An 18,321-nucleotide genomic window follows, 5' to 3' on the forward strand; every position below is an offset into this window, starting at 1 on the left:
TATTCACTGTTTCTAGAAACCACTTGAATTCAAATACCGTAGCAACCATTTCTAATCAAAACAGAAGGTTTGAGAAGCAAAGCAGGCAAGGAGTCTGCGTAGGGCTCTCAGGACTCTGTCTGCTGTTTGCACTACACCTCCCATCCTTCCCACCAGGTGGTTCCTTTCGCTCTTTGCTCAGCCAGGCAGGCAGCTCCGGTGGGTGGACTCACGGTTGGCATGGTGCTGCTTGGCATAGAGGCCCTTGTGCGTTGTGCAGCTGGAGTTATTTCCCCGGCACACACCGCAGGAGTCTTCCACAGCATCGGATCCCAGCACATTGTCACACCCCACTCTCTGTGGGACCCACGAGGTCACGTGTCATTCATGAAAGACAAGACAACAGGGGCGAAGTCACAAACCTTTTCCCGTCGAGTTGAAAGTTTCACCAACACGGGAGAGTTAACAAATATTTATTGGATACCCAGTATGTGCACTGCGAGACTGTCAACTATTCTTCCATCCGAAGGAGGAGACCTTCGCGTGGCAAACATACCCCGTCCCCTTTGGCATTGTTACACGACTGTCCTACACTGAGCCCAGAATTAAACCTATCGGGGTGTCATGTTGGAGATGTGGGTAAATTTCAGACTGAAATAAAGCACTTAGCCCAAATGACAAGCAATATGGCCTCATGAGGTTCCACTGGAATTCGCCTTGTGCTTTTTTGAATCGCCTTGTGCAGAGGCAAAGAAGGAACACAGGCCACAGGGCGATTATTCCCAGCAGTAAATTATGTAAACGGCACATTTGGCTACTGTCTAGAATTTTAGCAGCTGTTTATATATTCTGTGATGCTTGCCAATTTTACATTTCCTAGCAAAGAATATAGGCTAGCTATGTAAAAAATCCATTCAGAAATGATGGATGAACTATAGTCCACAATCCCTTGTTTGAAATCCTAGGGCCAGATGCATTTCAGAACTCAAGAGTTTTTTGGATTGTGGGAAGGTAATTAACACACATATGATGTGAGAGACCCTGCAGGGCTCCGGACAGCAACGATGTTTCTAAAATGCGCACATCTCTACAGTGAGCGGGATAAACATAACTGAAGATAGTCGTATCAATTCAAGGCAGTTTTGCCACCAAATAAATTCAGGTCAGCTTATATTTTACAGTCAAATAAACTTTCCATTTCACACATCTTTGGATTTCAGAATTACAAATAAAGGATTGTGATACTGTATCATTAAGAATACATAAAACAATGACATATTTAACAAATCAACTGATGATTAGACACAATGGGTGGACAGTTGAGCATTTTAAGGCTGAAAGAGATCCGAACAGAATCATTTAGTCTAATCTTCATGCATTCAAACGATTACACTGAGGGTCTAAGTGGATGATTCAACTTTACTGCGGTCATGGTCTACACCTTAGAGAAAATCAGACCTGGGACCAAGGTCTTTGGACTCCACTGAATACGAATATTGAGTATCTTCTTCACTGAAAAGCCCATTATTTACATGCAATGTATCTGACCATTGCATGTAACACCCTCCCTTTGTTTATAATAAAATTCTTCCTACATCTCACATCTGTGCCTGGTAACAAGCTCAGAACTTTGCGTTCACTTAGCCGCCTATCTTTCCCAGACTGTGCCCTGAGTCCCTCTCCAACAGAAGTGAGGCTGCCGATTTCCCAAGACCCCCTCGACAGCTGTGAAGCAGTCCCTGTCTCTGTGCTGTCCCTGCCTTCATTTATTCTGGCGCCACTGCCTGGCTACTGCCGTCTGATTGGGCGACTCTACGCATCCCCAGTCCCAGTGCCTTCCACAGGGACATGTGGATAAAAACCCCAAGTCCTCATCCCCACAGCAAATGGCCCTTTGTGAGTTTCTCCCCTTCACTCACCTCCTCAGCATCCCCCAGCTCCTGCCTGCCTCTGGGTACTCTGACCCCTGAACTGGTTCCAACTATCCCATGATTTACTGTACTTCTGTGTTCCCCTCCCTGCTTCCCCAACATACCTCTTCCCTTTCCCTTCCCTGAGGAACCCTGCAAATCTCTTAGGTCCACATCTAAGAGAGAATCAGATCCACCCTTCCCCCCGCCATGCTCTCTGCACATGCCTCCATTGCCACAAGCCACTGCCTGTCTCCATAGATGTTCATCTGGCTTTCTCTCCCTCTGCGCTGTGACTTTGAGGGAAAGGGTGTGTTTTAAATATCTGGTCTCTCTATCCCCTTACAGGATGCCTGGCATAAAGCAGACTGTTGGGAGATGTTTGTTGAATGAATGAATGATCATTATTACCTCACATATCCCATCTATACAAACATTACGGCTATCCTCCGAGCATGGAGTCCCATCTTTGACTTTATTTGACAAAGAAAAGAAGAAATCAAATCCTTCTGCGATACAGTAGAGTTTGCATAAGTCCTGATCTTAAAAAGAAATACACACACAAACACAAATAAGAAAGATACTTAAGCTCTGATCATTTTGTTTTGCTCTAAATTTTAGATAGACTTTTTTTTTCTTTTTTGCCCATAAAATAACTCCCACACAATAATACATTGCAAAGACATTTTTATAAATTGCCTCTTTAGGCTTGGTTTTTCCCCTTGAATTTTCTAAAATATTTTTTAAAGCTTCACTATTAATTTTTTTTCGACTGTGTCCTTTATTGGTCCTTGCTCCGTACACAGTGGTTGGCACATAGTAGGCATTCAATAAACATTTGTTGACTTGAACTACATTACTGTTCACCTATTTTACTAGTATAGTTAATTACTCTTTCTAGAAATGCAAAAAGTCACTACTATTTTGTAGCAATACACCAAGTTCTTACAAATAAAGTGTAATAAAATACTCAAAATAATCACGAAATTTCTTAATAGCTAATACATTTACTAAAATACATAGTATTTTTAAACTGATAAAGAGAATAACTTTTGGATGAAATCTGCAGAGAACATTGTTTTTTAAATAAATATAATGGATTGTCAAAAAACACTGATACATGGAGAATATAGGTCTCATTATATACTACAGATTGGCAGATCAAGTTCACATACTCTCTCAGTAATCCATTTCCATTTTATGACTTATATGGCTAACATGAACTTTTGTAGAAACCTGTTTTTTTTTTCCTTTATTCTCTTCTTGGTAAAGAAGAGAACAGTTGATAATAAAAATTTATCTGCCTTAGGAGTTTTCACAGGCCCGAGACTCATGTACAAATATTTTCTTTATAGTGCAGGATAAGAGACCCAACTGAATAATTCTAAGAATCAAATTTAATATGTGCTTCCATGATTAATGAATTTATTTACTGCAGACTAGCAAAGCCAGGAATAGCACACAGATTTCTTGACCCCAATTTCGAAGTTCTTTCTACTATTTTCTCCAGTGTCTTTGTTTCTCACTGGCTTAATTTTTCTTAACTTTTACTTAATTTTAGGAGTAAAAACCCAACAAAAAAAGCTTTGTTTGAAACTGCTTAAATTTTCCTTCCAGAATTTGCTGATTCCATAAAACTCTCACCATGATAACATTATATATATTGGGATGGTAAAAGTTAAGTGCCAGATGAGATGGTTCAACTTATGTATTTCTCAAGTGTTTCTTGGATAATACAGTACTCTCATTTTCAAAGAATGAGATGATTAGGTGTTCTTTGAGTTTATCTTCAAATTATGCTACTTGAGCTACTGAGTTCAAGTTACTATGATCATAAGGACAATACATATTTCTCTTCAACTGGAGAGTACAATCTTATATATGGTACAAATAAACTTCCTGGTTTATAAGTTGTAGATCAAGACTTTCCAGATATGTAGTATATTATTTGATTTTCCAAAAGACATGAATTTGCTTTCATTCTCTGGCAATAATGAGTGTTCAATGGGTGACATATTCATCACCATATCACCATCAACTACCATGATTTGTATTAAAAAAGAATTGATTCTTTACAAATAAATCGTCTACTTTGAGTGCTTTATCACTTCTTTAAAGATTTCATGGTATTTTGCACATACTCTCTATCTTGTTTGCTTTTATTCTGAGCCCACAGCTGGTCAAGTTTAGATAAGATGCCAGTGGCCTTCAGGCAGGCAGAATCAAACTAGCAACAGGAAAAGAACCTGTGACATTGCCCTAACAGCAATATTCGATCTATCCGGATGCACACTATTGATCACATAGTTCTTTAAAGAGTAAAGAAGTCCGAGGCTGCCGCCAGAAAGTGGGATTTGAGATTTACCTTCTACGTGGGTGTACGGCTTCCACTTGTAGTACCATCCTCGGAACCGTTTGCTATTGTACTCGGCACACTGCAGGGTGCGGAAGTCGACACTGTTATGGGGACATTTCTGACTGTTGCAAAGCTTCAGAGTTCTCGTGGAGCCCGCACAAAACTTCCCTCCATTCGATGGTCTGGAATGTATAGTGTACAGTTAGAAACCTTGCCTTTGAATAGCTACTCACCCCTCCCTTGAAATTAGGCTTATTAGGGAGATGGAGCAGATAATGTTAAATATTTAACATAGGAAACTGGTGACCGTAAGTAAAGATACTCACGCTCACCAGTTAAAAGAAGTGCATTCCTAAGAAGTCACTGGCATTTTCTTACATATTAATGATATGGGTAGTATTTTCCTTTTCTATCAAGTGTGCAAATAATTGCAACATTGGTAGAACAGGTTAGAATTTGGGAAGTGAGTTTGCACGTATTTCCTCATTTCCCTGTAGAGGGCAGGGTGAGCATCGTTGTTCTCCAAATTCCATAAAGGAGGGGATGACTACAGGAGGGCAGCTGGGAAAAAGCAGAACTGAGACTGAAATTCAACTACTTCGCTGTCCAGATGGCAACTTCTTTCCCCTACCAGCCTCCTTGCGACAAGGCGAGGACACCGGATGGGGACAGAACAAGCACTCGTCTTCCACTGGCTGGAAGAGACAGCAAACACCCTTCTCACCCCTTAGAATTCACGTGGACACACCAGCACGAGAGCACCCTGTCGATGCAGGGGACCAATCAGGTCTCATGCATTAAAGACAGGACTGAAATAAATCATTTTACTTAGTCTTAACATAAGTTAAACACATATAGGTGCAAAAGGAGAACTGGAAAACGCCTTCATTCCACTGCATTGGTGACTGCTTTTAACATCCTCGTCTTCTACAGAAGACACACGGAGACCACATGTTGTGAAGGGAAATATATTTGATGAAAAACCAAGACTTACTTTGGTTTTCTCACATGAAAAAATTGTTCTTGCTGATTCTTATCTATTGATTTGTGTTCTCTATACTTATGATTTATCTCATTTTAGGCAGAACCTTGGTATTTCATGTAAGCATGGTTAAAATCCAGTTCTTGAATATCACTGTCAGCTCCGTTACTTTTGCTGTGGTCAGGTAGTTATAAGCACCTTAAATTATATCACAGACACATCGTTGTACAATAAATGCTTGAGTAAAAGGGCTTTCTGACTTAGCGTTCTTTTACAGTAATATGGGGATTACAGAATTATTTTCACTGAGCTTATGTCCACACGCTGTTTGGAAAGTTCGCAGCAGATAGATGGGTGTTGATGAGGAGGGAGGTCCAGTGCGCTCACCTGGGGTTGGCACAGAGCCGGTCCCTGTGAGACACCCCTCCTCCGCAGGTCCTGGAGCAAGGAGACCAGGGAGACCAGTCTGACCAGTGGCCGTGGGTGGGCTTGGGGCCTTCGTCGCCATATTTCACACACTGCCCTCCACGGCACCACTGAAAATTAAAAAAGACAAAACAGTGATATGACTTGTGGGTAGAGAGTAGGTACATCACTACTGCAGTGTTGAGTCGTGGGGAGTTTGGTCACATAGGCAGACATTAGCATCCCTGCCCTCAGGTAGCACATAATAAAAATACATTTAATGCAGCTTCTTTTCTTCTTTCCAGACCTAGCCTTGTTCTATAAATCCACATAAAGGGAAGGTACGGAGCAAACCCATTTTCAGACTTCTGTCTGAGCTGCTGGAACCTAACACGTGTAGTTAAGTCGTGTTGCAGGAACACTCAGGCCAATTGTTCACCTCTCAGGTGTATGACCTCTAACCTTTCCTGGAAACAACGTGCTCTTCACCTCTCCCTGTCAGAACAGACTGACTGTCAGGTAGAAAAATCCAGCTGGAGGTTCCATGTGGCTCAACACCTTGTCATTTCTGGCTGGTGCTCTGTGCTTTTGCTCCAAAGCACCTGGGCTGGGAGCCTGGAGGTTATAAGTGATGCATGTCAGAGGTCACACAGCTTTCGAAGGACACGAAATAACCCACACAGGGCTCCTCTTGTCCCTACGAGGCTGGAGATGCTATCAGCTCCCCTTTCTCCAGAGAAGCGTTCAGAGATGTTAATTCTGCTAAAATCTACATGGTTTCTTCACTTCCACCGCATTCAAAAACTACATAAGATCTAACGTGCATTCAGTGGTGTCGGTTTTCCCACTGATGGACCCATTCACTGGGCACAATTGACATTCTGCTGGTAAAGCATTGTGTAGGAGTCTATAAAAATAATAGTTTTAGAAGAGCAAAACCAACCTATCCATGTCGATATGATTGCTGAACTGTTTAAGGTACCTTGCAGTACTTAGTGTCTACTGGATGAATGCTACTTGAGATGCACAAAGTGCTGGGTTTTAAAGTCACTTGGATAATTCCTCTGTTGTGGTCATAGTTAAGCCAATAACTTGACTTAAAGCCTAAATGGAACCTATTTAGGTTAGATTGTTTCATTTTGCCTGGGATGTTTATGAATTACTTTAATAAAATTTGGTCTAGTTTTGTTTTAAAATTACAGAAAATGTTTACTTTTTTTAAAATTTAGAGTTTATCCTTCTATTTTTTTTTTTTTTTTTTTTTTTTTTGTGGTATGCGGGCCTCTCACTGTTGTGGCCTCTCCCATTGCGGAGCACAGGCTCCGGACGCGCAGGCTCGGCGGCCATGGCTCACGGGCCCAGCCGCTCCGCGGCATGTGGGATCTTCCCAGACCGGGGCACGAACCCGCTTCCCCTGCATCGGCAGGCGGACTCTCAACCACTGCGCCACCAGGGAAGCCCAATCCTTCTATTTTTTAATATAAGTAATTCTATATAGACTAGTATTTCCTTTTCTTTCATAAATGACCCCATATTACCCACATCTTTTTCCATCCTGCTTTTTCATTTAACAATATGTTCTGTAGTTCATTCCACAGAAGGAGATGGACACATCCCTCCTTCCTCTGTTGCAGTTACAAAATGTTCCATTAAGTATATTTCCAACCAGTCCCCTTCTGATGGACATTTGCATCATTTCCAGGTTTTTGCTTTGATAATTATTGCTGCAATTAACAGTCTTACAAATGCGTTTTTTTTTTTGGTTTTTGCCAGAGTATCCTTTTTTTAATTGAAGTATAGTTGATTTAAAATGTTATGTTAGTTTCAGGTGTACAGCAAAGTGATTCAGTTATACTTACATATATATCCATTTTTTTTCAGATTCTTTTCCCATATAGGTTATTAAGAAATATTGAATATAGTTTCATGTGTTATACTGTAGGTCCCTATTGGTTATCTATTTTGCATCCAGTAGTGTGTATATGTTAATCCTAAACTCCTAATTTACACCCCCGTTTCCCTTTGTTAACCATAAGTTTGTTTTCTATGTCTGTGGGTCTATTTCTGTTTTGTGTATAAGTAAGTTCATCTGTATCATTTTTTAGACTCCACATATAAGCTATATCATATGAAATTCATCTTTGTCTGGTTTACTTCACTTGTATGATAATCTCTAGGTCCATTCACGTTGCTGCAAATGGCATTATTTCATTTTTTTTTATGGCTGAGTAGTTTTCCATTGTATACATGTGCCACATCTTTATCCATTCATCTCTCGATGGACATTTAGGTGGCTTCCATGTCCTGGCTACTGTGAATAGTGCTGCTATGAACATTGGGGTGCATGTATCTTTTCAAATTATGGTTTTCTCTGGATATATGCCCAGGAGTATCCTTAAGTGACTATCCTTAAAAATTATTTAAGAAAACTTTTTGAGATTCTGAGGAGAAAGCACTATATCTTCTCCCAAGGAGGTTGGGGGGAATGCCTAGTTGCACATAGACACACAAACATGGACATGCATACATACAATTTTGAGTCTAATTTCATGCAGACCACAGACCTATGGAGCCAGTCAGTGGGGTGGTCGGGGGTAAGACCCTTGTGTGAAATAGACACATAAAATGTCTGCTGAAGCACCAGTTGTATTTCTGAGAACAATCCCATGTTTATCCCAATTTTACATTTTACCGATGGAGAGTGTGGCTTATGAAAGAGGCTTTATCTTGGACAGTGTGATGTCATGATAAGGCTCACACCCTGTTGTGATACTGTTCAAGTAATCCACTGTCACACTTAAACCCCGTATAGACAGGGCAGCAGCATAATGAGGCACAAGAATGTACAGCGTTCTTGAGATGAAAATGAGCCCCGTGTATCACTTCAACAAGGTGTGTGACCTGGGGCACTGACTCAGGTGCCCTGAGCCTGCCTGTCCTCCTGTGAACATCAGGGATGAGGGAAAGCACCAGACTGGCTTGTTCCAAAAAGCCAATGCAATGACACAGGCCAAGTGCCTCGGATCATTTGCAACGTAATCACAAAGTGAGAGCTGGTTTAATTGTCCACTAGGGATAATTAAAGAACCGGAATCTGCTTCAACATGCATACAAGCTGTGGTCCTGACCCCTGTTCTGGATTTCTCATGGCATGAGTGCAGAGAAACCGAGTGTCTTTTTCCTGGAAGAGTTCTTTGGTGTACAGTGGGGGGCTACCCTAGGCTCACCCTCCAGGGTGACTGTGAGGATCCAATGTATATAATGTTCTTAGTATAGTGCTTGCCACTGAAAGATGCACTGACCACTCAGGTTCACCAGCATGCATACCCATGCAGAGCCTCAGCATTGGTAGCAGATGGAGGAAAATAGGTTCCCATCTAGGAGAAAGATGCACAGAAGCAGTACAGTTGTTGTCAGTTATCTACAGCCCATCCATTGCTCTGGAATATTCCAAAGTACTGAGATACTGACTTTTGGTAATGCACGCTTCTCAATCAATAAACCTCATGGACACTTGTGGACCTGTGATACAGGATGACACAACTAACATGAAAGGGGGCTTTTACATGAACTTCTGATGCTTGTCCCAGCATGGCCACTGGGCAGCCATTCAATCCTGGGCAGAACACTCAATGCTGTGTAATTTGTAGGCATCCAGTCCAGCTTAATGTGCTCTAATTCTTTTCAATATGAAGAAACCCCAGGAAAAAATGTTTTAAAATACCAACAAAAACCAATTTAATTGCTTTCAAGGTAAATAGAATGTAACAAGAATATATGGGTGGCGTCACAGCTGTAACTTCATCCAAGGAAAATAGTAGATTTTAAAGAAAGTAGGACACCTGGAGAACCACACCATACCTGTGTGAACCATCACCAAGGCAACAATGGAAGGGCTGCCAATCCTTCCAGAAATAGGCATAATTTTGAAAACTATCAGATTTGCAAAATTTGATCAATTTTAGTCAGTTATGTGCAAAGAGTCGTGATCACCTGCAGTTAATGTTCAGGTAAATTCCCTGGTATCCCGTGATGGTTGGTATTTCCACATTGCAGTGCCTCAGCAAATCTATTTTCTCTTTCAAGAAACTAAAAGCATTTTAATTAGACATTTTTGTTATGGATTAGTTTACTGCTGCCTACATCCCTAGGAGGATTTAACTATCAGTCTCACCCTGGGAAAGTCTGAAAATAAAGCATATTAACATGTGTAGGATGAATGGTTGCTGGGTGATATTCTTAAGCAAATTTACTTCATTTCTCTTCATTTCCTCAGTCAGGTTTGCAATAATTTAACCCAAAAGCATTATGTTAGCATTGCTTCCTAATGCTTTAAATCCTTCCTATTTGCATTCACATTTAAATATGTTTATGGTATGATAGGTTTACTTCGGACTTGACACATCCTGGATCAATGAAATTCAGGCATAGATTTCTCTTTTGTACTCATTAGCATCACTAAAAAGTTCAGATACATATAGATGAAAATGGTTACAGTGAGAATTTGGTTCCAATATATTTCGATCTTTATCAATAGTCTTTCATATTCTGAAAAAATACAATACAGTTTAAATCAAAAGGATTAAAAGATTACTCTTGAGTGTTAAGCTAATTCATTTTTAAGTTTTAATGACAGAATTGTCATTGTCTCCCAGTTAGTAATAAACTTGCTGTCTTATGAATTTCTTCTTTTCCCCACTAGAGCACCTCTCTCATTTTCACAGGAGCAACAATCGGTCAGAAGGATCTATTCCTCAGTCTTCAAGCTGATGCTTTGAGGCTTTAACAGAACTGCTGAATGCTGGTTCTTTATTTGATTAAAAGGTGGTCAAGAGTTTAACATTTTCCTTCATCAAACAGATTCAGCCATCACCTGTTGCCTGACATTTATGTCTATTTATTCCAGGCAGCTCATCAGTTATATCATTGGAAAAGTATGAAGGGGAGTCCTCTTCATAGAATTAATATAAATTAAACACAATCTTTTGACATGGGTATAGATATGGACATATATATCAGAAGGATGGGATTAAAAAATACCAAAGCAAGTGGAGGAAAGATGCATGGTTGAAAGACTGACATCTGAATATGATGTATGTATCTAAGATTAGCTTCTTACCCTGTCACGCCCACAAGTTGTGCCTTCTGCCGCTGGCATAAATTTAGTCTCACATTTCCTCCCAATACGGTGGCACCACAGGGCTTTACAGATATCCTAAAGGAGAAAAAAAAAAGGTCATTAGTGTTACAAATGATCCATACAACTCTGATAACATATCACTGAAAAACTTAAGGGAAAAACAACTGATATAAATTGAAAGCTGACTATTTAGGAGTAGGTGCATATGATAGAGTGAGGACCTAGAAGACTCATGCTCTAGACTTGCTTCAACTTAATTCTATCCCTGAAGCTCTATTTATTTGTATTTATTCATAATACATTTAACAAAATTACACTTTCTAAATTAAAAAGTAAAATATGCTTAATCCAGGCACTGAAGAAAACTGCGAAAAATTAAAGTTAATAAACGCAGTAAAACCTAACATTTTATAATTCATTCTCCATCCTACCTTTCACTAACTTCTCCTTGTCCATTCCTCTATCCAGCTATCCATTCATCTACCCACACACTCATCCACCACCCACAAATCTTCAATGAAGTCCTAGAATATGCCAGTTATCTTACTAGGCAGGAGGTTCCATAAGAAATATGAACAGACCTACCCTCTCAAGAATGGTCTTAGCGGGATAGATTAGCTGTAAATCACCATGTGGTGCACATGGGGAGAGGTGTCCCTACAAGGGGAAGAACACAGTGCAGGTGGGCTCACCAGGAGAAAAGGGCTTTGCCTGGAGGACCCAGGGAAGGAGTCAGAGAAGATGGACATCTGAGCCAACTATTGAGCTCAAGGACGGCACATTCAAGTGCAAAGGAATGAAGGGTTCGTGCAAAGGAAGATGAGAAAGAAGAAAGACGTGTGAAGAGGAAGGACGGCCCACATGGCTGATTTGTCGATAAAATAAAACAAGATCTGAGATTTACACACAATAAAGTCCTCTCCAAGTATAAGGAATTATTTTTACTTCTATATCTGTTTGAGCCCAAAGGAACATCTTAATGAAGGACAGTCAGCAGTGGGACTCATGAAATGATGGGACCTTCAGGAATGCTGGTGGTAGCTTCAACTGCACACGATGGAAACATTTCTTAAATTATCTGCACAACTGTTCTGAACATTTGAACAAGTGCTGCACTATTTCCCAAGTCATTTAATATCTGCATCTCCTGGGTGTTTCCGTGTTATAAAGAAAATGCAACACAGCAAAACTTCCACCTCATTTTGCTTGAAAGATGGCATTTCACGGCACTTGTGCCTTTATTTTCTGTTTTAATGATGCTAGAGATGTGCTCACAGGAGACTTTCTGCATTGTGTGAGTGAACTCTTGAAGGATTTCCCTTTTAATAATCTATATTAATTTTACCTTCATAAAACTAATTCTCAAATCTCCTTTATACGTGTACTTATTATATATTTAAAAGTTAAGGCGTTTGTTAAAGGCACTGCCTTATATTTTTTTCTGCTTGTATCTCTCTCACTAATAAGACAGCTTTTCAGAGCATGGACTATTAAGAAGCGAACTGTCAATGTTTTAATTTTGATATCAATTAATTGCTTTTATTTCAAGGTATTCATAGTAACCTCTTAAGATTACAATCACTGTACCATTAAACTTCATTTTCTTGGGAGTCTTCCAGAATCATTAAGTGCTACTGGGGCAAATGTGTCACGCTGGTGGTTAGTGCTTTCCTGGCTCTCATGACATTAATTAGCATGCTGTGCTGGGAGCCTCTCTTCTTGCCCAGAACGGTGGTTAGAGATCAAAGTCATAAGAGGACCTCAAGGCATCCATAAAAGCAGGGGCCTAAGCATCTGTAAGTCTCCAAAGAGACAACTCGGAAGCTCCGTTTGCTTCCCGGGATGACATCTTGACAAAAACCAGGATATAAATAAAGCTCCCTTGAAACCTGAACTTGTGGACCCTGGCTTAACATCTGGGTGGAAATATGGTGGATCAAAGCCAGAATCCAGACAGTGGTGCAGGGTAGGCGTACCTGCCCGTGAGTGCTGGTTCAGAGCCCTACTGATTTAGATGGCTGGGTGTGCACACACACAAAACAGATGAACACACGGATGGATGAGTGAATGATAAGTGAATGGTGGATGTGACAGAGATACCTGCTCCTGTGGTTGGGTCAGTGGGAGATGGACACAGTGGTCCAGGAGAGGGTTTGGGCTTCTGAGAAGGTAAGCATGTCTGGTGTGAATTGGGCATGGCAGACCTGGGCAGGCAGAGTCCCGGTATCCTGCCTGAATGCAACCACCCATCGACTTGTCCTGGGGGCTGAATGAAGCGTCATAGGTAGGTAATGTGCCCAACTTAGGGCCTGGCACCTAAAAGGCACCAAACTCATGTCAGTGTCCTTTCTCACTTCAGAGGTGTGAGGAGATGTGAGCTCAATCCCCGCCCCCAGCCTGGGTTCATGGCTGTGGCCTGAGGGAGCCAGTGGTACTAAGTCTGGAGGCAGTTTCAGGGACGATGCAAGATGATAAAATAAATGGTGTTTTAAAATGCTTAATTATTTTTATGTATTTGTCACCAATACCTGGAACAGTGTTTAGTACCTGGCTGGCTTTCAATAAATGTTTTCTGAGTTGAACATCTGTTAGTTTGTTTCTATGGAAACCTTGGACAGAATAAGCAGGAACATTTTTAGTGTAAAATGAAATGAATAGTGATCAGTGAATTGTGATCATAAAAATTTCTAAGATGACTTAAGAGGGTGACCTTATGATATGAAAACACTACACCTAGACTAGTATTCAAAGGATTTTCATAATATTCTTACATTGTAGTCTGGGGGAACATTTTGCAAAATAAAGAAATATGGATGGAAGATACTATTGAAGGCAATAGTTTTTAAGTTTTCTAAGTAAGAAGCTCTCAAGTACAGGATGCTGGTGACAGCTCACCACTAAAGCATGTGACTGTAACTCAGTCTGTGCCCAGCTTATGCCATCTGTGTATTTCAGCCTCATTCTGGAAGCTGCTCAATTCCCAATTCCAGGCCTCCAGGCAGAAATAAATCAGAGTTACAAAAGCCTTGAAATATATAATTCATGTTACTGTGTTCCAACATATCAAAAAGGATTTGAGACCTTGGTGCCCTATAGATGTAACTGCTGGTCATTTAATAAAAATGTGACATTCCATCCTGGAAAACAAATAAAAATTCTAGTACCTCAAACAATGTTTATTTTATTATCTAAACAACCAAAAACCGATTACTTCCTCTCAGTTTTATCACACTTTGACCTAACTGCTAACCCTGGACATAATGTACAATGGTTGTATTAAATTCTGTATTATGGTTGTAGGTCATTACATTCTTAATAAAACTTCAGGGTCCTCTTGGAACAATGACCTTATTAAATCATGGTTCTAGGGCCAGGAAGTTGGAATGCAATACCTGCTGGATTGGAGGGTGGGTCCCTAATTTACCAACAGTACGCAGGACACTAAGGTGATCAAATTTCAACGTAATTCTGGCAACTTGCATCTCAGACTGCAGGGTCAGGCCACCAAGCAATGTTGACGAAGCAGAATAGGAACTTGATAAAGACACAATGTTTAAAATAACTAATACTTGACTTAAGAAGAAGAAAGTTGAGGCCCATGTACAGAGTTCACTCTTGCTTTTATCTTTGCTGTTAAGGAATACTGTACTCTCTTTAATGAAGGCTCTCTCACTTGCTGTTCCTTCCCATAATTTAAGAGCTATGTTCACAATGACTTATTTTGATAATACTGACTTAGTTAAGTTTAACATCACAACCTAATACCCCAAATAAAACAAACATTTTCAGATGACTGTGTTGGATTTATTGTGGCATTTCCATATTGTGAATAGAATGCCACCAGATTAGTTTTCTCAAACTGTCAGTATCAGACTTTCCAAAATACAAACTAAAAATGCATATACAAATGATGTTATAATAGGATATATAATTTATTGTAATTATTTGTTTTTCAAGCAGTGGTGTGCTTTTATCACTAATTTTGATTATCAACAAGTCATCAGTGGACAGAGAAAGCCATGGCCATATATGTGTGTGGATTTATAAACAAGTATGTAAACACCCACACATATACACCAAATACACATCTATTTATCCAAAAGAAAAATGCATATGCATTCGCATTATCTCTTAACTTTCCAAACTAAATGGCACGTGGTACTTAAAAAAGGTTCAACCCTGTTTAAAACATCATCCAGCCATCTATCACCCTTCCCAGCAAAGTCTTACTGAATGGGCCTTAAGTGCTGGTTGAGGCACTGGGTAGTTTCCTTGTTATTTATTATTTTATATTCTTCAGTCAGAAAAGTCCAGATTTTTACATTTCAACCTAATAGACCCATTCTCATAAAATTTCAGTAGGAGTTCATTTAAAAAAATAACTTTTATAATTGAGAATTTCTTGAGATGTTTTAATTCATATGGAAAATAAAGAATCTAATTGTCACTCTGTATCTAAAGTTGAGGTTCATTATATTAGAGAATCTGGCCACACAAGTAGAATTGAACTCATAAAAAGAAAAATATGTCAAGTTTAATTGGGTTGAAAAACAATTTCACATCATGGGGAATAAGCTCATAATATTGACTTTAATGGGCATTTTTCAAAAGGTATTTTCTCTACTGTTCATGGTGAAGTAACTGGTACCACGCTTACTTTTCTACATACAAAAACTATAAAACTGGACAAAATATATGGGCCAGTTGTTTCAGTCCCTTGCAACAAGCAACACGGTACATGGTCCTCAAGAGAAGGGAATTTGTAAGGTGGGCATCACCTTTGCCCAGCTCTCTGTCTGGGAACACTTTGCTGACCACGGTGCAAAGACATGGTTCCCATGAAGACAACAGCAATCTCACTGAATGGAGGGTGCATAGATCAGAGTTGGGGCTGCAGAAGTAGCTAGCATTTGTGGGAATGGGACCATAAAGGAGAAAGCTGCATTGAGTAGGGAGCACCAGAGGTCTCCATGAGGATTTCCTGCAGGTTTTTATCTGGTGAGTGAATGGTTGATGCACAGGATGAGACTCCAAGTGGCCTGGAAGAGGGCAGCAGCCTTAGGCTGAAAGCTGATAAGGGCTAGAAGACAGAGATGCACAATGCTAGGAGACAGCAGTGTTTTGGCCACACAAAGTGGAGAGACTTCAGTGAGCATCCTGGGCATCCACGTCTCATGAGTAAGAACCACAAACTAGAGTACAGGCCATGCCTTAGGGCTAAGGGAAAACCAGAATAGATGAGCCCTAAGGAAGAGTAAAACAAGCCTCAGGGGATCAAAAGGATTCACCTATTATAATAACATAATATAAATACATGTAACATAAAATAACAATAGGTTATGATACATAATTGTAACATATGTAATATGTTATAAATATATTTTAAAAATGGACATAATAAGTGAACAAATGGGACATACCCTAGAGAAATATAGACTATAAAAAACGAACCAAATAGTAATTCTGGAACTGAAACTTAAAATAACCCAAATGCATAGCTTGCTGAATTGTCTAAACAAATGATTAGAAATGTTAGAAGAAAGATACAAATGATGACAAACATTTTATCAGAAACAGCTGAGTCCAGATGAAAATGGAATTATATCTTTAAAGTGTCTAAAGGAAAAAAAAAGAATAAACTGTTTAGAATTCTGCACTCAGAAAAAGTGCTCTTCAAAACTGAGGGTGAGTTAATGACATTTTCAGATAAAGAAAACCTGACATACTTTGTGGCCACAGATTGTGTTACAAGAAATGCTAAAGGAAGTTTTTCATTCCCTAAGGAAATGATACAATTTGAAACTGATCTATAAGAAAGGATATAAGAAAGCATAAATACTAAATGGCAAACATGTGGGTAAATATAAAAGGTGACCCTATTTTACTTAAAAGCAACCCATTATTTTAAAACAAAAATTTTAACATTGTGTCATGTGGTTTACAGCATGCATAGAAATAAAATACATGATGCCAATAGTACATACTGTGAAAGAGGGATACATGGACTTATTTGTTATAAGGATCCTCCTGCATTTTGCATAAAGTGACATGATGCTAATTCTATGTAGGTTGTAAATTAAAGATGCAGCTGTAATCTCTAGAGTAACCACTAAAAATACAAGAAAATATAGCTAAAAAGCAAATTGATGCAAACATAGAATTTTTAAAAGCATGTTTAATCCAAAAGAAAACAAATGAAAAAAAATAAGGAATGAGAACAATAGGAAACAAATAGCAAAATGGTAGACTTAAATCCACGATGTCAATAATTATATTAAATATAAATGGATTAAACATCTCAGTGGAAGGCTATAGATTGTTCAACTGGATAGAAAAGCAATGCCAAACTAAAGGATGTTATGACAGACATATTTTATATAAAAACACAGAGAAATGGAAAGTAAAAGGGTGGGGAAAGATATCTTGCAAAGAGTATTCTTAAATAAGCTGATGTGGTTGTATTAACATAAGATGAAGTATAATTCAAGGGAAAGTAACATTATCAAAAATAAAATAAAGTTATTGTATATTAATGAAAGAGTCAGGAAGACATAAAAATCCTAAATGTGTATGCACCTAAATACCCAGCTTCAAAATATACAAAGCAAAAACTAATAGAACTAATGGGAGAAATAGAAATATACATAATCTTTGTTAGAGACTTTAACACTCATATCTATTAAATTGTTACATAACAAGTATCAAATATTGCAGAGGATACAGAAGCTATAAACAATATTATCAGACACATTAACAAAATAGATATATCTAGAACACCATACCTGACCACTGCAGAATTCACAATTCTTTCAAGTGGCCATAAAATATTCACCAGGGTAGACCAAATGCTGAGCTATGTAATATGTTTCAATAAATTTCAAAAGTATACTTATAGGGTATATTCTCTGATAAAATTGAACAAAATTAGACATCAAAATTAATAAGCTGTCTAGAAAATCACGACTTATTTGGTAGTTAAATAGTATACTCCTAAATAATGCATGGGTCAAAGAAGAAATCACCACTTAAATTAGAAAATATTTCATAGCTAATAATATTAAATATTCAACATCTAAAATGTTCAGGATATATGTTAATGATGCTGCTGAGAAAAATAATACTAGCTTTAATTATATTTAAATATTTATATTAGAAAAGAAGAAATTTTTAAAGTCAGTGATCCAAGTTTATCCCATAAACAACAAAGAAAAGAAAGTCACATTAAGCCTTAGTATGTAATAAAGATAAAACAGACATTAATGAAATAGAAAAGAACCCAACAAATATTTCTGTTAAAAAATTAATAAAGATAAATACTGATGTTTTGAAAGGACTAATTCATCTGATAAACTTCTAGTTAGATTGACCAAGAAAAAGAGATGAAGAAACACATGTTACCATTATTAGGAATGGAAGAGGAAATGTCACTATAGATCTTTCAGTTGTTCAAGGGATAAATGAGAATATTACAAACAACTTTTGGTAACCCCCCCAAAAAAAAAACAAACAAACAGGTAAAACAAAAAAAAATTCATTGGAAAAGGTCTCT

General features: G+C 38.7%; 1 protein-coding gene across 2 annotated transcripts in view; it reads right to left on the reverse strand.

The window, feature by feature from the left end:
- ADAMTS16 (ADAM metallopeptidase with thrombospondin type 1 motif 16) overlaps nucleotides 1–18,321 on the reverse strand; it is a gene marked incomplete at both ends in the record, with an annotated part of 156,960 nt that overhangs the window by 72,013 nt on the left and 66,626 nt on the right. For both annotated transcript variants that reach the window (XM_079704048.1, XM_079704049.1), the window contains 5 exons: nucleotides 213–336; nucleotides 2,301–2,431; nucleotides 4,255–4,427; nucleotides 5,615–5,763; nucleotides 10,752–10,847. In XM_079704048.1, the coding sequence (XP_079560174.1) occupies nucleotides 213–336; nucleotides 2,301–2,431; nucleotides 4,255–4,427; nucleotides 5,615–5,763; nucleotides 10,752–10,847 (673 nt within the window). The remainder of the gene's footprint in view (nucleotides 1–212; nucleotides 337–2,300; nucleotides 2,432–4,254; nucleotides 4,428–5,614; nucleotides 5,764–10,751; nucleotides 10,848–18,321) is intronic.

Source organism: Hyperoodon ampullatus (assembly GCF_949752795.1).
Source record: "Hyperoodon ampullatus genome assembly, chromosome: 4".
Taxonomy (NCBI): domain Eukaryota; kingdom Metazoa; phylum Chordata; class Mammalia; order Artiodactyla; family Ziphiidae; genus Hyperoodon; species Hyperoodon ampullatus.